This window comes from Laetiporus sulphureus, assembly GCF_001632365.1.
Source record: "Laetiporus sulphureus 93-53 unplaced genomic scaffold LAESUscaffold_1, whole genome shotgun sequence".
In the NCBI taxonomy this organism is placed as follows: domain Eukaryota; kingdom Fungi; phylum Basidiomycota; class Agaricomycetes; order Polyporales; family Laetiporaceae; genus Laetiporus; species Laetiporus sulphureus.
In genome coordinates, this window is record NW_024468510.1 from 404093 (window position 1) to 427205 (window position 23113).

The 23113-nt window shown below is 53.8% G+C and overlaps 11 protein-coding genes across 11 annotated transcripts; 5 read left to right on the forward strand and 6 right to left on the reverse strand.

Moving 5' to 3' along the window:
- Window positions 1–675: 675 nt before the first annotated feature.
- LAESUDRAFT_718888 (uncharacterized protein) lies at window positions 676–1030 on the forward strand. Its single transcript, XM_040907522.1, has one exon. The coding sequence runs from the start codon at window positions 741–743 to the stop codon at window positions 1020–1022; it is 282 nt and encodes a 93-aa protein (XP_040770117.1). The 5' UTR covers window positions 676–740; the 3' UTR covers window positions 1023–1030.
- A 1090-nt stretch (window positions 1031–2120) lies between these two features.
- Window positions 2121–2618, forward strand: LAESUDRAFT_640079 (uncharacterized protein; the record flags this gene model as incomplete). The annotated part of the gene is made up of 3 exons (XM_040903578.1): window positions 2121–2361; window positions 2438–2529; window positions 2580–2618. The coding sequence occupies 3 exons, from the start codon at window positions 2121–2123 to the stop codon at window positions 2616–2618; spliced, it is 372 nt and encodes a 123-aa protein (XP_040770118.1).
- Window positions 2508–6905, reverse strand: LAESUDRAFT_689301 (uncharacterized protein). Its single transcript, XM_040906016.1, has 17 exons — window positions 6562–6905; window positions 6260–6407; window positions 6017–6205; window positions 5503–5960; window positions 5079–5441; window positions 4867–5027; window positions 4626–4811; window positions 4439–4567; window positions 4245–4385; window positions 4066–4188; window positions 3883–4014; window positions 3699–3829; window positions 3549–3634; window positions 3393–3499; window positions 3144–3334; window positions 3007–3081; window positions 2508–2956 (listed from the first exon to the last, which is right to left on the reverse strand). The coding sequence occupies exons 1-17, from the start codon at window positions 6857–6859 to the stop codon at window positions 2887–2889; spliced, it is 2988 nt and encodes a 995-aa protein (XP_040770119.1). The 5' UTR covers window positions 6860–6905; the 3' UTR covers window positions 2508–2886.
- A 245-nt stretch (window positions 6906–7150) lies between these two features.
- Window positions 7151–9350, forward strand: LAESUDRAFT_718890 (acid protease). Its single transcript, XM_040907523.1, has 9 exons — window positions 7151–7846; window positions 7897–7991; window positions 8060–8141; window positions 8196–8368; window positions 8419–8456; window positions 8510–8654; window positions 8712–9019; window positions 9083–9123; window positions 9181–9350. The coding sequence occupies exons 1-9, from the start codon at window positions 7548–7550 to the stop codon at window positions 9197–9199; spliced, it is 1200 nt and encodes a 399-aa protein (XP_040770120.1). The 5' UTR covers window positions 7151–7547; the 3' UTR covers window positions 9200–9350.
- A 353-nt stretch (window positions 9351–9703) lies between these two features.
- LAESUDRAFT_808196 (uncharacterized protein) lies at window positions 9704–13861 on the reverse strand. Its single transcript, XM_040914044.1, has 5 exons — window positions 13495–13861; window positions 13015–13444; window positions 10503–12965; window positions 9896–10438; window positions 9704–9845 (listed from the first exon to the last, which is right to left on the reverse strand). The coding sequence occupies exons 1-4, from the start codon at window positions 13555–13557 to the stop codon at window positions 9897–9899; spliced, it is 3498 nt and encodes a 1165-aa protein (XP_040770121.1). The 5' UTR covers window positions 13558–13861; the 3' UTR covers window positions 9704–9845; window position 9896.
- Window positions 13862–14008: 147 nt separating this feature from the next.
- LAESUDRAFT_718892 (uncharacterized protein) lies at window positions 14009–14744 on the reverse strand. Its single transcript, XM_040907524.1, has 2 exons — window positions 14431–14744; window positions 14009–14375 (listed from the first exon to the last, which is right to left on the reverse strand). The coding sequence occupies exons 1-2, from the start codon at window positions 14673–14675 to the stop codon at window positions 14063–14065; spliced, it is 558 nt and encodes a 185-aa protein (XP_040770122.1). The 5' UTR covers window positions 14676–14744; the 3' UTR covers window positions 14009–14062.
- A 241-nt stretch (window positions 14745–14985) lies between these two features.
- LAESUDRAFT_753679 (DUF1748-domain-containing protein) lies at window positions 14986–15437 on the forward strand (the record flags this gene model as incomplete). The annotated part of the gene is made up of 5 exons (XM_040911797.1): window positions 14986–15071; window positions 15130–15167; window positions 15229–15255; window positions 15312–15349; window positions 15405–15437. The coding sequence occupies 5 exons, from the start codon at window positions 14986–14988 to the stop codon at window positions 15435–15437; spliced, it is 222 nt and encodes a 73-aa protein (XP_040770123.1).
- A 234-nt stretch (window positions 15438–15671) lies between these two features.
- On the reverse strand, window positions 15672–16145 carry LAESUDRAFT_640328 (defender against death DAD protein; the record flags this gene model as incomplete). Its single annotated transcript, XM_040903592.1, has 3 exons — window positions 15672–15738; window positions 15792–15890; window positions 15946–16145. The coding sequence occupies 3 exons, from the start codon at window positions 16143–16145 to the stop codon at window positions 15672–15674; spliced, it is 366 nt and encodes a 121-aa protein (XP_040770124.1).
- Window positions 16146–16368: 223 nt separating this feature from the next.
- LAESUDRAFT_640360 (manganese and iron superoxide dismutase) lies at window positions 16369–17545 on the forward strand (the record flags this gene model as incomplete). The annotated part of the gene is made up of 3 exons (XM_040903594.1): window positions 16369–16597; window positions 16657–16781; window positions 16847–17545. The coding sequence occupies 3 exons, from the start codon at window positions 16369–16371 to the stop codon at window positions 17543–17545; spliced, it is 1053 nt and encodes a 350-aa protein (XP_040770125.1).
- Window positions 17546–17626: 81 nt separating this feature from the next.
- Window positions 17627–19751, reverse strand: LAESUDRAFT_8372 (clathrin adaptor mu subunit). Its single transcript, XM_040914840.1, has 10 exons — window positions 19507–19751; window positions 19236–19447; window positions 19064–19176; window positions 18758–19008; window positions 18613–18674; window positions 18490–18562; window positions 18262–18422; window positions 18063–18208; window positions 17933–18003; window positions 17627–17873 (listed from the first exon to the last, which is right to left on the reverse strand). The coding sequence occupies exons 1-10, from the start codon at window positions 19542–19544 to the stop codon at window positions 17708–17710; spliced, it is 1293 nt and encodes a 430-aa protein (XP_040770126.1). The 5' UTR covers window positions 19545–19751; the 3' UTR covers window positions 17627–17707.
- A 56-nt stretch (window positions 19752–19807) lies between these two features.
- LAESUDRAFT_718896 (uncharacterized protein) lies at window positions 19808–23056 on the reverse strand. The gene is made up of 11 exons (XM_040907525.1): window positions 22536–23056; window positions 22383–22480; window positions 22288–22329; window positions 21845–21880; window positions 21684–21790; window positions 21344–21636; window positions 21235–21286; window positions 21039–21175; window positions 20403–20986; window positions 20228–20349; window positions 19808–20175 (listed from the first exon to the last, which is right to left on the reverse strand). The coding sequence occupies exons 1-11, from the start codon at window positions 22668–22670 to the stop codon at window positions 20135–20137; spliced, it is 1647 nt and encodes a 548-aa protein (XP_040770127.1). The 5' UTR covers window positions 22671–23056; the 3' UTR covers window positions 19808–20134.
- Between the last annotated feature and the right edge of the window lie 57 nt (window positions 23057–23113).

Sequence of the window (23113 nt, forward strand, 5' to 3'; positions counted from 1 at the left end):
ATAGTTCAGGCACGGAGCCAGATCATTCGCGGCCGGTGCCGGTGTTTCGCCCGATCGCAGATCTGCGTGTGTTCTGTTCGAGTCGCGCCGGTCATGTTCGAAGGCACACACAGCGATGGAAGCGGGAAAGTAAGATGCTCGCTAACAAGCTTGTGAACTGGGGCGCCACTGGATGCTCGCTCAACCTGGGAGAACAACCTATGGCTGAGGGATCAGAGTTGGGGGGACCTCTGCTTTTATCCTCATGGTGTGCCGACCGTGTAACGCGTAACTCTGATTGTTATCAGCTCATGTGAATGTCTAACAACAAATCTCCCTCCGAGACGGTTGAGATCGCGATCTCCAAGCAAGCGAGTATCGATTTCCGTCCTGCCAGTGTAAAGGGGATGAACGCTGCCCGCGCTTGAGATACAGGATTCCCCTCAAGCTCAGTGCACACCCTGAAATTTCCCGCGATCAGGAACCTCAGATTGCCTGTTAGAGGGGAGGCTGATTGCGCGCCTCTATCGGCTCTTGCCGACGACCCCGTGGCGCATCAGTCACGATGGAACCTAGTATCAGCGATACGCGGCGTGTAAGTATCAGGGGAAGCCAGCTGGAGAAGTATTAGTGCAGTCCGTCACGCACCGAAAGGAATGCGCACTAAGGTTCGACTCGCTCACAGGTCTGCCAGTCACACTGCACACGTTGCCAACAGCCGCATCCCATCCCTGATCCATTTTCTGAACGATGCCGACGCAATGTGCGCGGCAGAGCAGCAACGCAAGTTTGATGAAGAGGATCATCAATTGAAGCGTCAGATGCATGATCTCAAGTATACTGCTCCTGACATGTTCGAATGCGGCATCTGTTTCGATCAATTAAACGGGGATGTGGTCGCGGAGGTCGAGCCATGCGGACATCGCTTCTGCAGGGAGTGCGCCAAAAATTATGCCGTCAGTGAAGTGAAGGGCCACCGTTATCCCATCCCTTGTCCACTTTGTATGGGTGACAAGGCGCGGAAGGACCCCGGGGATAGGTGACGCATAGCGAGGTATAGAGGTAGATAGAGCTGCACCCCATCTAAGTTAGTCGTAGATGACTTCTTAATCCAGCAGCTCGGTTTGTCCGAGAAGCAATGTGCAATTTTCGTCGAGATGCAGATGGCCGCGTTCTCGATTATCCTGCATTGCCGCAAATACGTCTATGATTCATCGTCCTCGGTCGCGGCACACCAATCTGTTTGATTAGATGCGAGAATTCAGTTTTCGTTGATGAACAAGAGTATGAGGCCGCTATAATCGTCGTATGTCCTTTACAAGCTGCAACTATGCTTGGTGCAAGGCGTGCTCTCAGAAGATCGAGATCGGCGGCCCTCAACGTTCGTGTGACGGTTCCTCAGAGTTGAAGCATCTGATGGACCAAAAGGGATGGAAAGATTGTCCAGGTATCATCTACCTTCTATTATTTCGCTATACAGATGCTTCACACCTTTCATAATGCCAAACGCCTGCGGAGAAAATTGATGGGTGCAACCATATGACGGTGCGTCGAGGAACGGTACTTCCCAGCCCCTGACAGCTAATTGACTGTCCTGTAATGCATGTCTCCTGGCTGCAATACGTAACTGCAGTTCTCTCTTCGGTGGTCCAATTTCTCACTCTGTCCGCTTGCAATTTCTAGGCATCTCTGCTGTCGATGCGGTGAGGCAATCACCCAATCTATCCGACGGCAAGAGATCCTTTCAGGCTTGTCAGCACACTATCGACGTCGCCGTCTCTTTGATTATGCCTAGTCAACCTGTTCAGCTTCCGTAGCAGTCCGACCTTCATGTTCTGCTAGTTGTGCAGCGAACGGCTCATAGTTCAATGGGCTCTCACTCGGTACTATCTACGTAATTTCCATCACAACCACCTTATTTACCAGCGGCCGATCGGCAATATGGCATCGCTTCTAACGACGATGTATACAGGCGCGAAGGCCCCATCGACGGTCTGTTTCGCCTTTCTCTCTCTCTGCGCCTCGTCCCCTTTTGCGAATTGTTCAAAGTTGTATGTTAGTTGACTAATCAGGTTGCTAGTCTGTTTCAATTGTACAGTTGGTCACTGGTTACAGTACACCTGCTCATAATGCATAGCTCCATGTGGGCATGGAGCACCACCTTCGCCCTGACTGCGACATCCTCCGGCCCGAGCGCAAAAGGCCCCGTGAAGAAGGGCAAGCCGAAGCTTACTGCGAAGGAGCGGAAACAGCGCAGCATGTTGACTGATCGGGTCGTTTCGGCTCTGCCGCTCGAGTTCCGCGGGAACGATCCAAACCTGAGGCGGAACGTCGAGACGGTCATTGAGGGTTTCTTGGACAGGCCAGGGAGGGGTGTTGCTTGTGCATGCTTTGCTCTTCCTTCTATATTAGATGCGGGAGTGATTTTATTGTATTGCTAGTTCTCGAACTGGTCAAGCCACCAGATCTCCAGATCTCAATCAGGCTCGTGTCAACAAGTGTCTCATTGCCTTGGCCAACAGAAAGATCGTGCAGAAGGACAACAGCTCGGTACGAGGTTTTCTACCGGGGTGACGCTCAACGATTGACTATTCCTGTAGGGTGCTGTCTTGTATCATTGGCACGGACTACCCGATTGATTATAGTGTAGGGCCCATTACATGATGTAGCCTATGACCCAATGTAATTATACCGAGGATGTTGTGGTAAGTTGCAAATAGAGAATAATGATAGCCGAGCAGAAAAAGAACAGCTTGAAGGCTGGTTGCTGTAGGAAAAAGACACGTCCGTTAAAACCTGGATTGTGAAAACTGTAACCCCCTGGAAGAAAACCCTCGGCCCTACGCAATACCGATCCGAGACATTACGCGGCCACGCACGTAAGAGCTGATATCAATTGATCGCACTCTACTCTTGATGGCGGGCGGCCCTTTTGCGTGCTGGGGACGGCAACGGCAAGGTCGGGCTGATGTTTCGTCTTTTACAGATTCATGAGCAGGAACACAATTGCATGGTTCGAAAACGTACTTTGCCGCGCGCGGATGCTTGCGAGGCGGCGTCACAGCACAGGGGGTAGCATCGTCGTTCTCCTTGTCGTCGTCACTGTTGAAGTGATGGTAAATCGAGCCGCCACGCTAACGAAAGTAATGCATGGAAGTACGCACGGATTGCCCGTGATAGGTGAAATTACTTGTTTAAGATGCCGCTTGATATGGGTGCACATCTTGCGGAATGTCGCGTTGTCTTGATATTGTGTAGGGTCGAGTTGTTCCACTCGCTTGCGGTATCTTTTCATAAAACGGGATCTGAATTGATCGACCAACTTCTTTGTCGTTGCCTCGCGGATTGCGTCACGCTACGACCAGTCCGAGGATGAGTCTGTGTATAAGACAGGCAGAGTAGACTCTATGCACCTCTATGTCCTGCAACAGTACATTCAGCAGAAGCAGGGGGAGTTCGGCCGGTTCATTTGGGAGGTAGAGGTTCTCGAGCAGTTGACATATCGTCTTGCGATCCTCATCTGCGAGCTTCGTGAGGCCAGCCACCACAGTCAGAACGGCCTTTCATACCTGTCCGTTCGGTCTCGTAAAGACCTTGCAGGAAGTCCACCGCTAGATGCAAATGTGTGTCGTCCTCTCCAATGCCTTGTTCATCCCTGCTTGACGATAGATCTGAGCACAGATGCGGATCATCAGTCACTCGACAGATCGATGACTTACGCTCCATTAAGCTGGCGCGGATCGGTCCATTCTACGAGGCACAGGCCAAACTGGTATGGGGTGATCACGTCGTCGTCCTCTTCAACTACCTCATAGATTCGCCTGGCCTGGTCGTATGCCGCCATAGCAACCTACGGGCGCAAATGTCAGCATCACGCCGTCTCATGCACCTTTCATCACGTACAGTCTGCATTCGAGACTGATTCTCACGAGACGAGTAGCAATAAGCTGGGAGGAAATATTCAAGACATTGTTTGAGTGTTGGATTGGCGGCGGACATCGGTGAGATGAATGCTAGCAACAGACTCGTCAAAACCTATCACGAAAATGTTAGCGATTTTCACATTATCCAGTCGAAGCCACTAACGCGCTCATCAGTGATGCGCTTTGAGAGCATAAGTTTCGATATCCCGAGACATGCCACGGCCTGTACTGCTGAAGATTCCTCATTTTCAAGGGTTTGCAGCAGGAAACAGATGACCTTCTCCACCTGTCACAAAGTGATTGCAATTTGAACAACTGACTACATATAATGCGTGCACCCACTTTCTCCTTGGAGCCAAACAGGAGCTCCTGGTCATGCACTGATAGGAAGTCAAAGATGACGTGCAGAATTTTGATCTTAAGACTTTCTGGAGATTTCTTTGCTTCGTTGAGGAGCAGCTGGAAGGAGCTCATGGCCAATTCCTGGAGTGGCGGGTCAAGAATCAGCATACCTATGTACGGTGGCCGACACTCACCTTCGCTATGAGGCCACATAACCCGAGCGTAATCACCCCCCGTTCACGCACATGCAGCTCCGTGCTATTCACCGACGGAAGAATGAGATCAGCTAGGACTCCACCTAAGGTAGAGTTCTCGTCGAAGGTCTGTAGCATTATGTCCAGTCTGCATCGCACAGCATGATGGCGACTCAAATGCACGCACCCCGTTCATGCGGCTGAGCATGGCGTTACACAGAGCGAGGCAGCGCATGTCGGTCGCATCCGCCTTGGTGCGTTCTTTCGCTGTCATCTCAGAGCGAGACTTGGGAGGGCGCAGCGGCAAGCTCTTGACGCTGCTCTGGCTGGATGACGTGGACGCGAGGGAGGCCCTTCGATCCCTGAAGGTACTCTGTATAGCGAGTTTTCTCGGTGAGGGAATAGTGTTCGTAGATCGTTTGACTTACCGCGCCGTCATTCAAGTAGTCATCCACGGGATCTCGCAGCTCGGTGACGATCTCGACCACAATGCGTATGAGCTCTCGCTCGCTCGGGGCTGTCGCTTTGAGTACGTCCATACATGGGTCCATGAGGCCCTCAGGAAATGAGTCGTGTGCGAGCATCTCTCCTGAAGATGCAAAACTTCAGTCGACGATGACGGTCTTCGGGAAGTACTTACTGACGACTGCAAACACCTTCCGCCGCCCGGTCTCATCCGCAAAGTCACACCCCTCCATCGTTCTAAGCAGTTCTCCGGCGACGACGGTACGTTCCAGTACAGCATCTTCCTTCCTGTCGAGCTCCTCGTCGCCGTCATCATCGCCGTCGACGCGACCCGATGCTACAGTGAGACGCGCATCCTCGATCTCTTCCATCGCGTCCAGAAGGGCGTTGAAGGAATCTTGCAAGTAGTATGCCAGAGTAGTCACGTCAGGGAAGCCAGCCGAGTCGAGGAGAGCATCCTTGTTATTCTCACGGCAGTGAGTGAGGAAGACGCGTGTAAGGAAGGCGGACTCCGGAGTCAGCATATTCCAATACTTAGCTTGCATGTCGATCGAGTGTCATTGTCAGTGTGAATGGTGCACTGGTCTGGGGAAGCTCACCGTCAAAGTGAACTTCACGAAGGATGTCAGGATTAGTATCAAACAGCGAGCGCATTCCACGGTCCACAATATCGATACCCTCCGGCGCAGCGACATCAAAAAGTCTCGCAAACTCCAGTAGCTTGTCCGTAACAGACACGTTGTCACCATCCTGTCGCAGATTGTCGAACCATTCAGCGAGCATCTGGGCCGCTGCGACCTGCACCGATGCATCTTTGTCGTCCAATCCTTCACGTACAACCTTTTCCCGCTGTGCGAGGGTCAGCTGCTGTGGATATAATAGAAAGTCTGCGGTCGGATCTGGAGTGCTATATTTGCTTCTTCCAATAGCAGAAGAGAGGATTGCAGAGAACAGGAGTTTTCGAACCGATGGGTCGACGTCCCGGCTGCGAGTGAGGATTACGGGCAGCGTGCGAGCTATCACTGGGATGTGCTGGAGAGTGGCATGTCGCACTTCACTGAACATGAAGGAGTTGTAGCGCGTGCTGGTCACCAATGTAGGAAGATGACCTACGGAGAAGGATCGTAACACAAGCTTTCTAGCATGATCTCCATAATGCTCGGCTGGTCTTCTGGTATATGAACAGGCTCCTCGCCAATCACGAGCTTCGATAACGCTGCGATTGCCGATACTCGTATGTTGCTTTCCTTGTCTCGTGAACGTTCGATCATGCTTTGACACAGGATGTTGTATGTATCCTCACTATGAACAGACTGAGTGAGTACACAGCATATCGTAAGAACGCAGAAGACCGACTCAAGTCCCTTGAGGTGTATCACCAGTATCTGAACAAGGCTGACCGCTCTGTAGCGGACTGTCGTATCCTTGGCTGAGAATCCCTCGAGGAGCCAGCGGATCAGACGCAACATGAAGTTCGCCGAGAATGTTTCGCCTTCGCCCTCGTCTGGATAAGGAACAGTGAGCAAGGTCCACGATACAACTCATATCCGAAAAGATGAGCGAGAACCATATGATCCAGACAAATCTCCCTTTATGATGAGTTGAGAATATTCATATGGCACAAGAGATTGCGGTATCGAGCAATTCATTGCACGTACCTTTCTCCAGAAGTAGCCTGACATACGAGCGTATAAACTTGATGACGCGTTCAGCAGTAGGAGAGCCGCTTTTCACGGGTAAGACCCGGGAGATCATGTCAATGAACACATCATCGAAGGCCTCCTTATACATCCGAGCTGTCTTCGAGGTAGCAGCATTGCAGAGGCCGACAGTGCGCATGTGGAGTTTATAGAGGGAAATGCAGTTCTTGTGATGATTTGCCATAGAGAATTGCGCCTGGTGGAATATAGAAGAGATGCTATGCCGAAAGGAGTCTATAGTATTGCTCGCTGCCATAACAATAGTATTCTAATAATGAGGAGAGTCGTAGAGTCAAAAAAGTCTTTGATGAGTTATGCAATAAAGTATGATCAGGAAACACGTCGTAGTCGATTCTCGATCTTGGGTGGCACTCGCATCGAGCGCTCGTCGTCGTTCGTCGAATCGTGACCGCGACGCGTCCATCACGTGGCTTGATTAGAGTGGTTTGCGGTTCGCTACCAGATTCGGTTCGGTTCTCTGCATCCTCAATGCTGCACGGTCTGATGCATGATGGAATCAGCGCCCTCGCTTCACGATTTCCGGACCGCAAGCTATACTGTGTTCCTCGGGTAGCCTCCCGTGGTCAGACCAGACAATCCTTTCAAACCATTATATGGCGCAGACTCCGGATATGCTTCCTCGAGGTGCTATCTCCACCACCTTCAGCACGCATGGCCGCTGAATGGGCCGTCCCTGTCCATCACGCGCGCGAGATTTCCCGCTGAAAATAGCATGCTCGTCCCTGCTTCTGCACCACAACGAATCGCCCCACGGCCTCCGCACCTCGGCTGGGTAGCTCACGCGCCATGCGGTGCGATATCGGGTGTTGCTTGCTTTCCCATCCACTGCCATTTCGCCCGGAGGGATTATATATATGCCAGTGATGACTTCACGGGGGCAGTCAAGGCTTCGCCCGCAGACTTCCTCGCATAGCTAGCTCACGATGTTCAAGTCGCTCGCAGCGTCCGTTGTCCTCGCCGTCGTGTCCGCGTCCTTCGTGGGCGCATTCACCAAGGTCTCGCTCGAGCCCGTCAAGAACAGGACGGGCGCGTACATGCATGGCGCGCCCGATGCGGAGCGTGCGCGCGCGGCGCTCATGAAGAGCAGAGCCAAGGGTGAGGCGGCGACCATTCCGGCGACGAACCTTGCGTACGTGCAGTACACGGCGTTGATTGGTGTCGGCAGCCCTCCGACGTACTACAATCTCGTCGTTGACACAGGCAGCTCGAATACGTTCGTAGGGTGAGTGCTGCTGTCGTGTGCCACAGGACACATGTGTCAATAGCCTATAGGACCGGGAAGACGTACGTCCGCACGAGCACGAGTATCCCCACTGGACAGGAAGTGAATGTCACGTACGGCTCGGGTTTCTTCTCGGGATACGAATGTATGTATGCTCGGTTGCCTCACTGTGGCGCTTCCAAATGCTAACGGTCACTTAACCGTATCTCATAGATCTTGACCAGGTGACGATCGCCCTTGGATTCGTCATCAAGAACCAGTCCATTGGTGACGCGCTTGAGTACGCTGATTTCGAGTGAGTATGCTTGGCGACCTCAGCGGTGATAGACTCATGAGTTTTGTATGATAGAGGTGTAGATGGGATCATTGGGGTCGGCCCTGTGGATCTCACTCTAGATACTCTCTACCCTGATGTCAACGCGGAGATTCTGACGGTGATGAACAATGCATACGAGCAAGGGCTCATCTCGAAGCAGATCCTCGGCGTGTCATTTGCACCGGCGGACAGCTACAGCGACACCAGTACGTTTTGCGCTCAGATGCGGCGGTTGATGTTAATATGCTGCGGACAGACGGAGCATTGACATTTGGTGGTATTGATTCGTCTCTGGTACGACACGTCACATTCAATGCTAACTGCACGCATGCTGATGGCTTTCCCAGTATACTGGAAAGATCACCTATACTCCCGTCACGACAACGTACCCGTCGAACTACTACTGGGGCATTAATGTCACGCGCGCCACGTATGGAGACGCTGCGGTCATTCCGTATTCAGACGCAGGCATCGTCGACACGGGCACAACATGTATGTGCCAATGTCATCTCTTCAACTGCCCTTTCTGAAGGTAATCGCTGTGTGCAGTAATCTACATCGCCGACGATTTCTACTCCACCTACCAGAACGCGATTCCTGGCGCGTACTATGACGACAACACGGGCCTGATCGTCATCCCGGAGTCATCGGTCGCGAGCATGCAGGACTTCGACTTTGAGATCGGTGGGACGACCTTCACGCTGGACGCCGAGGCGCAGCTGCTCCCGCGCGACCAGAACGTCGCATGGGGCGCGGAGCCCGGGTTGCAGTATGGATATATCGGCCCGATCGGCTCTCCCAGTGGTGAAGGTCTGGACTTTATCATTGGGCAGAAGTTCATGGAGAGGTACTATGCGGTGAGTGGGGCGACGTAGCTGTTCGAGTGAGTGGCGGTCTCTAATGGTGGCTCGCGATTTCAGATCTTTGACACGGACAATGAAGTTGTTGGCTTTGCATATACGTGAGTTCTTTCTCCAACAACGATAGTATTGCTCTCGCTGATTGGCAATTGCCGCAGTGACCACACGTACTCGTAGTTGATGTCGTTGGAATGCGGGGAGGATGCTACCGACTCTACTGCAGGGACAATTTTTTTACTCCTGTGATAATTGCAGTCACTATTGCTATCGCTGAGTAAATCGGCATGGTGCAACTTGGCTGTGAAACGAGGCCCAGTGACAACTGCTCCGGTCGGATGTTGACTTTGTGCGACGGCTGGATTTTGGTGGTAATGGGGCGTCTATCGTTGATCGGGCCAGATCACTGATCATCGATCAGAGTGCGGGCAACGCACAATAATCAAATTCAACGCCAAGCGCGCGCAGTTATGCCAACTATTTCATCAAACATATTCAAGGCATGTTTATTGCGGGGACGGTGTGACGTCGAAGAACGTAGAACTACAGGGCACAAGGCCGCACATCACACAACACACAGGGGTCCATAAAGTCTGAACAGCGTGCATGCCGCCGATCGAGCGTCAAGCTCTCATATGTTAAGGAGACAATCAATGACAACAGAGGTGGAGAAAATGCAGAAAGAAAAAAAGAAATGGCGGCCATATGCGAAGTTGAGAAACGGTTTGTGTATGCGATGCGGGTGCGTAGATAACAAAGGGCCATGATGTTGTGACACGATAGAGATAACAATAGCAAAGGGTCCGTGAAGGAGACGATCAAAGAGCTGATCACGGCAGTCAATAAATGCCACACATTGCGAATGAGTATGCACACCTCATGTACTCGGCAGCCCCTCCAAGGCTCTCCCAGAGTTGACGTTGGGAACATCCCTACGCTGCAGGCGACGCTCATCTTCAATACGGAGCCTCAACTTTTCCAATTGCTTCTCCCTCTGTACGTACGGGGACTCCTTCGGCCGAGCGCTCACGGACCTGACACCGATACTTTCGGAGAATGTCGTCTGTTTGTGATGATTCAGAGACTCATTACTTGACGAGCTCGAGATGCTTGATCTCTCAGGGCTCAAGCACAGTGCGGCGGCGGCGGCGGACGACTTGTAAGAGCGAGGCGACCAAGGGAGTGAGGGCATGGAAATGTAGTTCGTCAACGTCTGAAAAGACAATCGTGCAGCAAGCGTAGGGGAGAGGGACATGAGCGACGAAGGAGAAACCGGGGACTGCGCGGAAGACTCAGCGGGAGGCGAGCCGGAAGAATGGTCTGAGCTAAGGGAAACATTACACTTCATTGTCGGGGAGGCGGAAGGAAGACTCGACGTGATTGTTCGAGGGGGTTTAGGCGACGGAGTCGATATCTTGGCTAAAGGCGCACAAGGAGAAGGATCAGACACACACTGAAGGGAAAGGCTTGGAGAGGGGCGTACTGGGAGGACTCATGAGCGGGAATGTAGATGGCCTGGAGGACGCTAGCGATGGGGTTCGTTTGGGCTGCGGAATGAACGAAGCCACCTTGGAGCTGGAAGGTGAGGAGCTCTTGAACCGCGGCTGCGGAATGGACGTAGGCGGACTCCCTCCGCGTTTCGTGGTAGGTGAAGCGAAAGTGGCGGGAATGTTGCAGTTGCGGGAGGCGAAAGCGGAAGGAGACCGGTGCGGAGAGGAAGCACCAATTGGCACGGGTATCGAGGATGCCCTGATAGGCGTCGGACGAGGGATGGACGAAGGCAAGGCAGCGATCTGATCTTGATGAGTTTGAGGGAGCATGAGCGTCTTATCTTCGCCCTCACCTACCGAAGCGACTACAGTTATTGATGAATCAGTCTCAAAAGTCGCCGACGTAGTGTCAGATTGCGATTCCTCTACGAGACTCTCCTGGTACTCAGGCGGGATCATGAACGTGAACTTGATCCCACCCTCGTCAACCTCACCTACAAACTCATCCTCCGGGCTCTTCGGCATGTCCTCTTCCTCTTCCACCTCGATGACGACGTCCAGCGTGTGCCTCTGCTCTTCTATCTCGGGTGACGACACCTCCACACCCACGTGCGAGGGCAGCACAAACGGCGGAAGCTCGTCGTCCGCCTCAGCCAGCGCCTGCGCGAACAGCCTCTTACTGCTCTCGAACGAGTGCAGGCGAGAGTCCATCGGCGGTGAGTTATCCACGTCCTCCAGGCAGCCGAAGAAACGGTCGATCTCCTCGGGACCGCCAGCCCAGGGTGAGGGTGCACAGCCGGCCGGGAATGTCCACGCCTTCTGCAGAGAGGCATGCCGCGCATGGCTTTGTGCGACTGGAGTCGGAACCGGCGATGGTTCCTGCGTGGCCTGGCGTATCAATGGAGGCGAGACTTCGACGACGTTGATTTTTGGCGAAGTGTGCGTCTCGTCCTCTCCTGAGTCGAAGGATGAGGTAGACAATGACATTGGGAACGCCTCCGCGTCACCCTCTTCTTCGTCCTCGAATCGCGCGAGCTCATCCTCTTCCGAAAAGTTCGAGAGCGTCTCCTCGTCTTCCTCCTGCACAGCGTTCAGCCCAAACTCCTGCTTGTCGTGCGGGCTGTCTAGAGAATCCACGTCGGTGAATGAACTTTCCGAGTCGATCGACTGGAACCCAAGACCTCGTTTCGTGTACATCAAGCTGCGCGAGATCGACGCAGAGAACTGCGACGTTGTCGTCTCAAACGCACGTGGCGTGGCCAGTAGCCCGGCGTGCTCAAGGTCCTTCTCGATCTCCTCCCTCCTCTTCTTCTCCGACTCGAAAGCATCCCGAAACTTGATGACTTCCGCCTCGACATCTTGAAGGCGCTCGACCTCTCCTCTCAGCCTCTCGCACTCCTGTTTGGTGCCCTTAGCGTCAGCCTTAGCTTGATTGAGCTGCTGCTTTGCTTCCTTCAGCTCGGTGGCTCTCGCATCAAGGGCCTCCTCCAAAGTGCGCTTCTCAACCTCGAGCAGCCCCGCCCGCTCCTGGACCGCCCACACAGCCTGTCGCTCCGCTTCCACTAGCTGCGCATACCTGCCTGCCTGACGCTCAAGGTCGGCCACACGCACGCGCCAACCATCGGCGTCCTTCTTCAGCTCGTCGCGCTCCGCCTTGAGGTCCGCGATCAGCTGCAGCATCTCGTCGCTCGGCTCGCTCACGCCTGACACGACGGACGACTCAGACGCGCACGACTCCGGCCGCGACCATGGCCGGCTAGCCCGCGATGACAGCGCGCGCTCGAGGTCGGTGATCCGCCGGACGAGCGTCGTGTGTGCCTGGAACAGAAAGTGCTGCTCGCTCGTCGACAGCGGGCGCGACGGACGGCTCGCAATAAACGCCTCCAAGTCCTCGCTCACGCTCGTGCCCGTGCTTGTGGGCGTCATCTCGGGAGTCGGCAGGCCCGTCACGGACTGCGGTGGGGTGCCCGCCGAGCATACGTAGGCGATGCTGCTCCGCCGCCCGGGCTGCGGAAAGGACTGGCTCTGGCCGGGTGCGGGCATGTTCAGCGACGGCCGGCGTGCGAACGTGCCGGACATTGGCGAGGGAGACTGCGTTGCGATGAGCGAGTGTCGCCTGGCGGGCAATGTGAGCGATCGGAGGCCGGAGCGTATGCCGGCGTTTGGACTCGGCGTGCGTCCAGGCGTAGGAAGGCCGTCGTCCGTCATTTGCGGAAGCGACAGCGGCCGCAGGTTCAGACTCGCTGGACGATGGCGGAAGGGCGCTGCAGTCGGAGCGGGCGATGCCACTGTGACTTGAGAAGATGCGCTTCCGTCGGGGCTAGCGACGACTTCTTCCTCTTCCTCCTCCTCTTCCACGAGAGTGTGCAACTGCTCCTTCGTCGATGAGGACGACATGAATTTGCCGAGCGAGTCGCGCTTGCTGCCAATGCCGGGAGGGAAAGAGGGTTTCGTCGCTACACATGATCAGCGTACGATCTGTGACTGGACAGAAAGTCCACTCACGAAACTCGAATGATCGCTTTGCGGTCTCTGCTGTATCGAACTCGGGTATCTCTACCTTGGAGAAGGTACCAACATCGGTCTTCCCCTCGAGCGCCCAGAGCGCACGGCGACGGATAGAGTCCTTGTCGCCGAGGCTTATATTGTCTTCGGACGTGGAGGGCGTGAGACTGGGGAGAGCAACCCCCATCATATCTGCGGATTCGCGGCGGGTAGAGACGGAGGAGCGACGACGGTGGTGCGAGTTGCGCTTGGAGATCGAACTGCGCGGGGTGTGTGCAGACGACTCGTCGATGGCCGTCGCCGATGGCGTAGGGAAGGCGAGAGGCACAGATACAGAACCGTTTCGAGAATGAGAACGCGCGTGGCGCGGGTTCGGACCGTTTGACATGTTCGAGGATGGTGGGGCTCTGCCTAGTCTGAACGAATCCAGCTGCCGTAGCTTGTTAGAAATGCAGATGAAGCAGAACGCGAGTTGCATACCCTGATCTTGTCGGCGAGGATGGCCTCCTCCGAGGCTGCGTCGGTTGCTGCGGAATGGTCCATAGTATTGAGCGTTATTGCTACAGAAAAGAGTGGCTGTTCTTAAAGAACGTAGAGGTAAAGAAAGACAGGACCGAAGGGCGCAGCGGCCGGATGTACAGATGGAGGAGGATGAGGGCAAGCCGAAGGAGACAGCGAGTCCAACGACGAACAAATAGGCAAGTTTGCGCTGCGGCATATCCCGATCGCTCATCGCTCGGCAACCATCAAAGTCGGGACGCACTGCCCGTGCGCACATCCTGTCAGTGCAATGAATGGCGACCGTTTAATTTAGACAAGGGCGGCCTTATGCCTAACTCGAGAGTGCGCCAATCTGCGAGGCGAGCGAGTGCATTGCACAGTGAGAGTGCGGCCACAATGATGGCGCTCCGACGTCCGAGCACCTTGCCCGACTGCCTTCTGCTCCGCAACAGCCTCTGCGGCGATAGTACGACAAAAGGTACATTGAGGATCGGGGCGGTTCTTCGTTACTTTTGTACAAGTCTGAATGAAGTGAGACATGGGGTTACTAAAGTGTCCTATCGACAACCGTAACACAGCAATGCCCTGCAGCGAATTCTAAGCCATCAGAACAGACGCACCATGCTCTCCAACGGATACTCTTCAATGAGTTGCCGACTAGCGTAGCAAAAACCCACAGGAGAAAACATCCCGTACCGCATCCACATACATTGCGTGTAATTAGTGGAGAAACTATGTAAAGAGAACGTATAGGGTACGCATATGAAGTCTTTTCATGTGCATTAAACGCATCGTTCCCTACACCAGCCGAATCGCGTAGCTGGCCCGGGGTCTTGGGAGCGGATGTCTCGACTACACATCTTCACCAATACTCGATGACTACATTGTCTCAACACACACAGCGAGGCCACATACGTAATAGCACAGGTTGGTGCAGACTCATAGAGCCATAGCCGCTTCACATCGGCTCGTCGCTGGTACGACCTGAACTCGTGGTTCTTCTCCCGCTGGGCAATGAGGATGGCGTATTTCGGCTGTATTGTGAGTACAACGTCCGTGTATACACGCTCTGGTCTTTTGGCCTTTCGTGACAATGTTCGAGAGGGAGTTGAGGACGACCCAGCAGGTCCCGAACCTGTGGATCTCCACGTCGGCGGCATTTGCAGAAACGATTTGGAAAAGCAGGGTAAAATTCCGGCTGCACTCTCCTGAGACTGAGATATGAAGATGAGCTCAAAGAAAGCGAAGCACGGTCAATTCAAGTTGGACCAAAGGCCCGGTACTAAATGCAGCTGCAGATCGATCTAGCCACGTGGCCCACGTGGCACGATGAACACGAGCATCCGAGCGCTCATGCGTGCCCTTGCGTGCCACTGTCTCACAGTCCCTCCATAACCTTGCCCGTCGCTAGTTCCAACGCTCAGTATACTTGATAACAACACGCCGAGGATTCATCTGACATAAAGTGCAATGTTTGGGACTCTGATCCACCTCGGCTTCGACGCGCTCCTCCTAAGTGCCTTCTTGGCGGGGATTAGGCGGACGACGGGCCTAACGTATGTCCAGGTCACCGGTCGATGAGCGATACACCAATTGATTTATCGCGCACGGTAGGCCCAAGCTATCCGACGTGCCCAACAAGGATATCAGGCGTGAGTGTCGTGTGTGCATCGTCGTTCACAAGAGATCATACTGAGGCTCATCGATCGCCAGAACTGTTGCGGTCTTACCTCGAGTTCGGTATGTGAACTTGCGATGCATGCAGTTCTCACAGTCATGGATGAATTCTCTGTCAGGGGAGTACATATTTGACTTTGCAGTGGTAGTCTTCGGGGTATGTCTCGCTCAATTGCCCACGCGTTGCTCACGAGGCTTATGCTCTGCCGCAGCGATCGTCATCCTTTGAGAGGAGACGTGATTAAAGACCTCATTGCATCATTGCAAACAGCATCACTGTCTGCTCTGTTCGCTTGCTGTAACGCCGGATGAGTTTGCTTTCTCTCACTGTAATATTACTTCACACCATTCCTTCCGGTATCCTTAGAACGTGGGCAAGGGTATATATGTAAACCGTATGTACGATCGTCGCGAATGAGCACTCATATAAGCTTTCGTTCTGGTCGGAGGGGTCACTCCGCGATGGAAGCCGAGCACGCTCATCCAAGGAAGTTGTATACAAAGAAATGCAGTACTAAAGAACCAAGAGCGAAGTCTGCGAATGCTCTGAAAGATGCGTTGATATGAAGAACATTGCGCGTTTGCAGACCGACACGTACCGTTCAGGAGACACCTCTTTGAACTCGCCTCTGTTCGCTGGGTTGACTTGAGATCGCAATGACGCCGTCAGGACGAACTGTCCTACGCAACTGCCGAATCTGAAACCTTGTGTTGAGCCAATGAATACGCATGGCATACAATGCAGCTGCATACCCAGCCAAAAATGCGTTGAAAGGGAAGTTTGTGACGATAACACAGTAGGCAAATTGTATGATGCCAGTGAGCATCAGGAACAGCAGGAGCGCGTCGATCAGCTTAAGCCGAGAGGGCGTCGTGTCGATGTACGCATTGAGCAACGAGCCCAAAGCATTGGAAGACGTTGGTTTCGCTGCCGTAGATTTTGGTGGTGCCATGATTGTCGCGGCTCAGTACAAGTGAGTAGAGGTTCACGAATGCAATGGCCGCAGTAGGCGGAGGCAACGTAGTCAAATCGAGAGGCCTTCCATAACGGGCAGTCACGAGCGCGCGTTTGGCCGTATCCAAAAACTCTGCGCGGCGACTTGCCCGGTGGCTTGCTCGCCGGTACATTCTCTTTGCTGGCTTGCTTTGCATAACGACTTACTATCCATTTCGCGCATGACGACTCTTGGTCTTCGGCTTGCAGCTGGCAGCGCGCGGGCGACGCGTCTCTCGCATGCATGGACGCGTGGTCGGCAATTGCGGGCAAGGCATAACCACCAGCGTACGACACTGCCTTATCCAATTAATGAGGGCCTAGGAGAGTTCCTGCCGCCGACATCGTTGAGGATGATTGCTGAGGACTATCAGCAAGGATTGCTGGACAGGCTGAACGACTCTGTCAAGGGTGAGTAGCGTCATGCATCTACACCTAAAACATTTGCATGATCGTAAACGACGCTGCAGGTACCGTGTTGGAAAATAAAAGCGTGGTGCAGACTGTCATAGAAGCTGCTCAAGACCCAAGTCAAATTTTGGCTTTCAACTATGCTAGCGAAGCATTAAACAACTCGTATTTCCTCCAATCTATGGTCTGTGATTCTCTGCATCCTTCTCATGCCATGTTTCTCAAACACAAGCGATTTACGTCGTGCAGAAACCCCCTCCTGCCGATGCAAGTTCACATGAAGGCGAGCTCGTCAATTCCGCGGTCCACCACCGCATTCGGACAGACTACTCGAGCCTCGATCAGCTCAAGTCCGAATTCAGCGCCGGCGTCCTCGGCATGTTCTCCTCAGGCTGGATGTGGCTTGTCTGCGACAACACCGGCGCACTGAGCATCTATCCTACCTTCGGCACCGGCACGCTGCTCATCCGCTCGCGGAAATCCCAGGTGTACCAGCAGCATGAGCTCATCGTGGGCGAGCTGGAATCCAACGCGCGGCGGAGCGCACCCGATGATGCGTCGCCTGCTCCCAGTAGCATCCCATCACCACCGCTCCCACCGTCGCCAGAACCGACACCCTCCTCGCCCGTGTCCGGCATCTCGCATGCAGGGCCGCCACTGCATCCACCGACACAAACTCGCTCCTATGCGATGTCCAACATCTACAGCAAACGGGCAGGAAGCCTGTACGATGGCACGAGTGGATTCTCCGACGTAGACTCGTCAACACTCGGCGAACGGCTCTTCCCGTTGTTCTGCGTGTCCGTACACGAACATGCGTGGGTCAGCGCTGGGTACGGTGTCTGGGGCAAGGAAGAGTATATGAAGCGATTCTGGTCAGTATTGGACTGGAAAGCGGTAAGAGATCGGTATGAAAAGTGGCAAATGGATGGGCGGTATATGCTATGAGGGTCCGATGCTGGCACGCGCTGGATGAAGTGTATCATCGTTGTAACGTACTGTTATCTTCGTGTTGACGGCACTCATTCGCAAAAGTACACACTAATGCTCTAGATGCGCGCTTAAAGCTCTTCTCCGTTCTCTCTCGCTGATCTGTACTTCGATGATGGCCTACCATCGCCACTCGATATCGCCTGCGGATTTCCCCCGCATGCCCTTGTATGGCTTGTACATCTCGCCGGTAAGCTTTAACTGCTCAATCTTTAAGGCAGAGAAGCTATGCTGCGTGATGTCGAAATGGATCCGGAACGCACGCGATGGACGAGGAATCTTTGCACTACAAGTTTATCAAAGAATTGTGGCCGAGACTGGCTGTCAGCAAATGAAGGCACATACCTGGAGCTGAACGTGCCACGCAAGGTGTAGCTCGACGATGCCGGGACATTTTGCAACTCCCAGCGAAGGTTCTGGATGAATGCCGTCAGAACGTTTCAGCGGGCCATTGTGTTGCATGTATAAATCATACCAGGCTCTTTGGATCAAAGCTCCACGAGGCGTTGTGCGATGCTACACAATTTGCTCCCGATGCACCCTCCCCCAGGAACAATTCGACCATGACATTATCGAGAGCGCGTGTCGTTAGCCGTGAACCCAGCGTGAGGTCAAATGAGCCTACGCGCACGCGAGTTCAGGCATGTCAGTATACACGGCGCTCCATTGCTCACCGCCATTCTCCTCGACATTTATTGCACTCCGCAGTGCAAATGGTACCGCCACTTGGTGCACGGTCGATACTGAGACGGGTGCGTAGCGATACTCCATGAGCTTGAAACGGCCGTCTGGTGGAACGAAAGACAGCGTTTTGTCGCGCGCCCACCGCTGCAGTCTGCATTGCCGTCAGATGTTAGATAGCTATTCTGCGAAGGCAAAGACGCGAACCAATGCAGACCTACCGGACGCATGGATGGAATGAACAGTCGGTGAGGGATTGTGAGTTTGAGAGGGTCAACAGCAGGTCAGGCGTGCCTGGGCATATTCAGCATGCGAACTTCGATGCACAGCGGAGTCGTAGCCACCTGAGAGTTTACAATTTGATAGCACTTTGCCCCATACGTTGCTCACGGCGGGCGTGCCATTCCTACGCATGCGCAAAGGAGAGGCAAGCTCTTGATGAGTCCCATCATGACAATTGAACTCGAACAAGCTTATCTCCTTACGTACTTGTTGATGATCGCTTCCAACGTCTCAACCACGTCGAAGTAAATCTCATTGTTGTTGTACCTCACGCCTACTTTTCTCCAGGGTATAGGCGACGCGAAAGGATGAGAGTTGGCTGATGACGTCGCAAGACCTGAGACGCCAGCCACGGAAAGAACCTTGTTGAGCAGGGAAGGAGGGAGAACGATGTCCCGCAGTGCATTCGATGAGGTGGTGAGGGGATGGCCGCCTGAGTCTAGAGTCTCTTCGAGTAGCTGCTCGTTGAGATGTAAGAATAAGAGATTCTGCAGGCCGACGGAAGATACGCACCTGGTACACGACGTCGAAGTTCTCCTTCAGCGTTTCCGCAGAAATGTGGCCGAAGTATTCCCGTAGGATGTCGGCAAACGTCTGCATAAAGGCGAACGCATATAGGGGATCCACTACACACACAGTGAGTCTCTTCATTCTGCACAACGGGATTCATGCGGCTCGGACGCACCGTCACCACTAATGGGACACAAGAACCTCATGTCACCGACCTTCGCATGACAGCACGCCGTCGGTGCGTCCAGAGTCAAACTTGGCACATATAGCACAGGATCGACGTCGTCTGGGCGTGAAGCATTGGCAAGGGCATTGTTCACCGCGTCAATATGTAGAATAGGGTATGCTGCAACCGATGAACGGAAGCCCGACTGTACGACTGGATGGCTGCTCTCGTCAGCCTCGACCCTTCAGTCTCGCCGTCTCAAGCATCATTGAATGCTCACCCGATGGAATCCAGTATGATGAGACCATCTATAGCCATTGGATATCCTCTGCAGTTGACGGCAGTGAGCAGACCTGAGACTGATCACGCGGTAGAGTCACTGTAGGTAGGCCGCTGCAGGTGCAATAGCTTCAGTCAAGTGTGAGACCTCGCTGACGATTGACCGAGATTTCTCGCAAAACAAATGCAGTGTGCCGACCGATGGATGAGGTCAATCTCGCGCAAGACACGTCCTCGCGCTCGAGGCCATTGTAGATAATACTTAGCGCCCATGGGCAGCGCGGTGGCCACCAATAATGATCCCGCTTCCGACTTAATCCATTGACTACAAATGTGATTGCCAAAGAAACAATTCACGCTATTACGAACAGAAGAAAGTAATGTACATACACTTGAACGTGATCATATGTCCGTCCGGTCTACCTGTAACGCGTCTATAGACCCGGTATACTGTACTACTGCAAGCGGTCGGCTAGGACAGACAGCTAAAACAACAGCGGGAAATAAGGCAACTGCCCTGGATGTTCCTCTAAGTCGATAATCTGAGGAATAGCGTATTCAACAATGCTGGTGGAAACTAGATGTATGTATTGGAATGATCCTTGTGATGCTGGCTAGAGGAAAGTTGGTTATAAACCCTGTTTAATGGCTTGCAGAGCACAAAGCGCGGCTGCGATGAACACTCAGTTGACATGCTACGGTTAAAACGAACAAACACTTACCTCCTGCACCACTTCCGTCTTTTGCCAAGTCGATCTCGACGCACTTCTCCACCGCCTCTCCCACCAAGGACCGGAGAGAAGAGCGCAGCCGAGCCTCAAAGTTCGGATAGTGCTGAATCAAACTGCGAATCACCGTCAGCCTTCGCTCCTGAAAACTTCATTTCACATAGCCTACCTGCCATCGACACCAATGATGAGATTCTCCTTCGGTGCCGGCGCTCCCCCTCCGAGCTTCGCATTGCCCGTTTGCACGAGAACCGCAGCGACAGCGGTCCCGCTGAGCCTCGCCGCCCGGTTCGCCACAAGGGACACCGTCCACCGCACAATCGCCGCATCGCGCAAGGACACGTTCTCCGGGACGAGCAGCAGCCTCTGGATCAGGATCTCCCGGATACGCTCTAGCCGCGCAATGTCGTCCTTGCCTAGTGCCTTTACGTCCGTGAAGTGGACGCTTTGCCAATTCGGTACGTGTCCGTTGGCGCCGTTCACCTTGGCGGCGTCGGTGCGGCCCAGCTCCCACGCGCTCTCAACCTCGCTCATTACCGCCGTGTCGAGTCCATAGTGTGTGTTTAGCGGCTCGCTCGAATTCCCATTGAAAAGAAGTGGCTTCGGCGCGGCATCGATAAAGGAAAGCAGGATATTCCGAGTGATCTCGCCGAGGTACATTCCCGAAATGAACTTTTCGAAGGCCTGTTTGCGCGGGTTTATCGACTCTCGATCAAGTTTGTTATCATAGGAAGTCGTGGGGAGTCTTGAACGCTAGAACGACATCATTAGCGTTTTGAGACAAGTAGATCAAACGCCTTCCTACAGTGTTGTTGAACGCGCCCCATTCCGCATTGATGATCATAAGCCCACCCTTTTGGCGTGCTGGAGAGTTACCAAGCTTGGTGATGTTTTCGACATTCTCGACATATGCACCGTTGGTTCCAGTGCCAAAAATTGCGCCTACATGATCATCAGACATGAGCGGATGATGCGAACTGTTATGAGCGCAAAGCACACACCGAGTAAGCATGACCCAGCAGCGTACGCACGCGACAGAAGGGTCCCTACTGTCTGCGATATATGTCATATCAGGATAGATACTCGCACAACATAATTAAAGCATCGTACGTCATTCACAAGCGCAACGCAGCGCACATGCAGGTGCTTCCTGTCGAACGCATCCTGGAGCAGGCGCACAACGTCTTTACCAACTGCGTTTTTTGCCGAGAAGCCTTTCGTCCACGTCAGAATCTTCCCTTCATTTATCGCCGTCTGTTCCACAGGAAAACTAAATGTCAAGCCTAGTGGAACGGAAAGTGGAGTGGAAGGCTCGAAAGGATTTGTAATGTCGGCCGTGGTGGGAGAAGAGACGGCACTGGAGAACTCGGTGAGGAAGGCGTCGACGGAGTCGGCGAGGTAGTCTATATATTGTTGAGTAACAGTCGCATCTGGGCAAGAGGTGACTGACCAAATAGTGCGCTTGCTTCGCCAGTCTTTAGAGCTTCTGACACCCTGTACTTCTGTTGTCGGATACGGAATTGGTGATTTCCGAGCAACGTGACTTCACAAACCCGCCTGTAAGCAAATGTCGCTGTAGCTCTGTTTGTTCTCGCGATCGATGGTACGTACAGATTGGTACCGCCTAGGTCAAGAGCGAGAAATGTGCTAGCATGGAATGCTCATCAGCGAATGTTCGCCTTTCACCGATTTGAGATAAACATTGACATCTATAGCAAGTGAAACAGTCGCGTGCATGATGCCAGCGCGAAGACCGCTCACGTGCGGTGATCGCACCGAGGTGCATGTGAGACGAATCCTCAGTTCACCGAAGAAGGCACTAGTGTGCCTGGCTCCACAGACACCGAACGAAGCACCGGAGGAAGAGAAAGACAATTTGCTATGGTAGGGAGCGCCAATGCCGGACATAGACCGGGCACATCCACACCGCTCTTCTGCGTCGTAAACGGAGCCGAAGGCGCCCCATAACAGTTGAGGTGCGTCGCATTTAATGATGAAGTGACGCACGCGCCATAATTCGGTGTGTAAGGAAGGCGAAGCGGAATGCAACTCACCCAGTCTCGGAACCGTCTGGTACGCCGGTCACAAATGTGGGGCTTGAGAAAGGCATGAGCAGTGCAACTCACGCGAGCTGAAATGCGCGACATACATCATAGCCATTGGATGATTGTACTCTCCCAGCCCGAGTCGGATGTCATCGAGGAATTGCTGGGTAATCTTAACGAGCGCGTCATGGTCGAGCGTGAACTGACGTTCAAGGTCATCAAAGACCTGGCGCTCGGTATCAAGGGATGTGCCGTACACTGTGGTGGTTTTGAACATGGGTATGAGGGTCGGGGGGTAGAGTGATATGGCAAGCGAGATGGGAGGATGTGCTGAGAGTGAGTGCAGTGCGCATGAATGGTTTGAACGCCCCCTCCCTTATGACATAGGACATTGATCACGTGCGCTGCCCGGATGGGGGCCGATCGCTGCTCATTAATCGCTCGCCTGCTTCACTACTGCGCCCACGCTTCCCTCGCGCGTCCAGCCGTCCTGCTCGGGCCAGTATCAACGTCTCCTCACCTGCGTACCACGCTCTAGGGTGAGACCTGTGTTGTCTCCTTCGCTCTCGGTCTTATTCTCCGGAGACACCACGGCGTGCGTCAAGATCCGCCGCGTCCAGGCCACACGACTGTCATCCCCGCAGTCGCCCAGCTCGTTGTAGCACATGCTCGGCGCTGCTATCTGTGTTAGGTTTGGATTCGGACGCGTACCACCTTGCAGACGTTCGCGCCGGGCTGAAGTGTGCTTAGGAAGGGAGCCTGAGCACAAGGTGAAGGTTTACCTTAGTCTGCGGGGGCCACCGACCAGGACTTGGCAGACGGAGTACGCCTGTCC

What these genes read in the sequence shown, in the direction of transcription:
- LAESUDRAFT_808196 (XM_040914044.1), bottom strand. Translation starts at nt 13,557, where the DNA reads ATGGACCATTCCGCAGCAACCGACGCAGCCTCGGAGGAGGCCATCCTC. An exon ending in TCCTCGCCGACAAGATCAGG is followed by an intron (nt 13,445 to 13,494) that starts GTATGCAACTCG and finishes AAGCTACGGCAG; the next exon opens with CTGGATTCGTTCAGACTAGG. An exon ending in CCCGCTCATGAGTCCTCCCA is followed by an intron (nt 10,439 to 10,502) that starts GTACGCCCCTCT and finishes GTGCGCCTTTAG; the next exon opens with CCAAGATATCGACTCCGTCG.
- LAESUDRAFT_718890 (XM_040907523.1), top strand. Translation starts at nt 7,548, where the DNA reads ATGTTCAAGTCGCTCGCAGCGTCCGTTGTCCTCGCCGTCGTGTCCGCG. An exon ending in AGCTCGAATACGTTCGTAGG is followed by an intron (nt 7,847 to 7,896) that starts GTGAGTGCTGCT and finishes AATAGCCTATAG; the next exon opens with GACCGGGAAGACGTACGTCC. An exon ending in GTGGTATTGATTCGTCTCTG is followed by an intron (nt 8,457 to 8,509) that starts GTACGACACGTC and finishes TGGCTTTCCCAG; the next exon opens with TATACTGGAAAGATCACCTA.
- LAESUDRAFT_8372 (XM_040914840.1), bottom strand. Translation starts at nt 19,544, where the DNA reads ATGGCTATAGATGGTCTCATCATACTGGATTCCATCGG. An exon ending in GTGTCCCATTAGTGGTGACG is followed by an intron (nt 19,177 to 19,235) that starts GTGCGTCCGAGC and finishes CTGTGTGTGTAG; the next exon opens with TGGATCCCCTATATGCGTTC. An exon ending in CGTGGCACGTTCAGCTCCAG is followed by an intron (nt 17,874 to 17,932) that starts GTATGTGCCTTC and finishes ATAAACTTGTAG; the next exon opens with TGCAAAGATTCCTCGTCCAT.
- LAESUDRAFT_689301 (XM_040906016.1), bottom strand. Translation starts at nt 6,859, where the DNA reads ATGGCAGCGAGCAATACTATAGACTCCTTTCGGCATAGCATCTCTTCT. An exon ending in TATGTGGCCTCATAGCGAAG is followed by an intron (nt 4,386 to 4,438) that starts GTGAGTGTCGGC and finishes CCGCCACTCCAG; the next exon opens with GAATTGGCCATGAGCTCCTT. An exon ending in TACTGTTGCAGGACATAGAG is followed by an intron (nt 3,335 to 3,392) that starts GTGCATAGAGTC and finishes GACTGGTCGTAG; the next exon opens with CGTGACGCAATCCGCGAGGC.
- LAESUDRAFT_718892 (XM_040907524.1), bottom strand. Translation starts at nt 14,675, where the DNA reads ATGCCGCCGACGTGGAGATCCACAGGTTCGGGACCTGCTGGGTCGTCC. An exon ending in GCACCAACCTGTGCTATTAC is followed by an intron (nt 14,376 to 14,430) that starts GTATGTGGCCTC and finishes GTATTGGTGAAG; the next exon opens with ATGTGTAGTCGAGACATCCG.
- LAESUDRAFT_718896 (XM_040907525.1), bottom strand. Translation starts at nt 22,670, where the DNA reads ATGTCCTATGTCATAAGGGAGGGGGCGTTCAAACCATTCATGCGCACT. An exon ending in CGAAGCAAGCGCACTATTTG is followed by an intron (nt 21,637 to 21,683) that starts GTCAGTCACCTC and finishes AACAATATATAG; the next exon opens with ACTACCTCGCCGACTCCGTC. An exon ending in AGACGGAAGTGGTGCAGGAG is followed by an intron (nt 20,176 to 20,227) that starts GTAAGTGTTTGT and finishes TGTTCATCGCAG; the next exon opens with CCGCGCTTTGTGCTCTGCAA.
- LAESUDRAFT_718888 (XM_040907522.1), top strand. Translation starts at nt 741, where the DNA reads ATGTGCGCGGCAGAGCAGCAACGCAAGTTTGATGAAGAGGATCATCAA.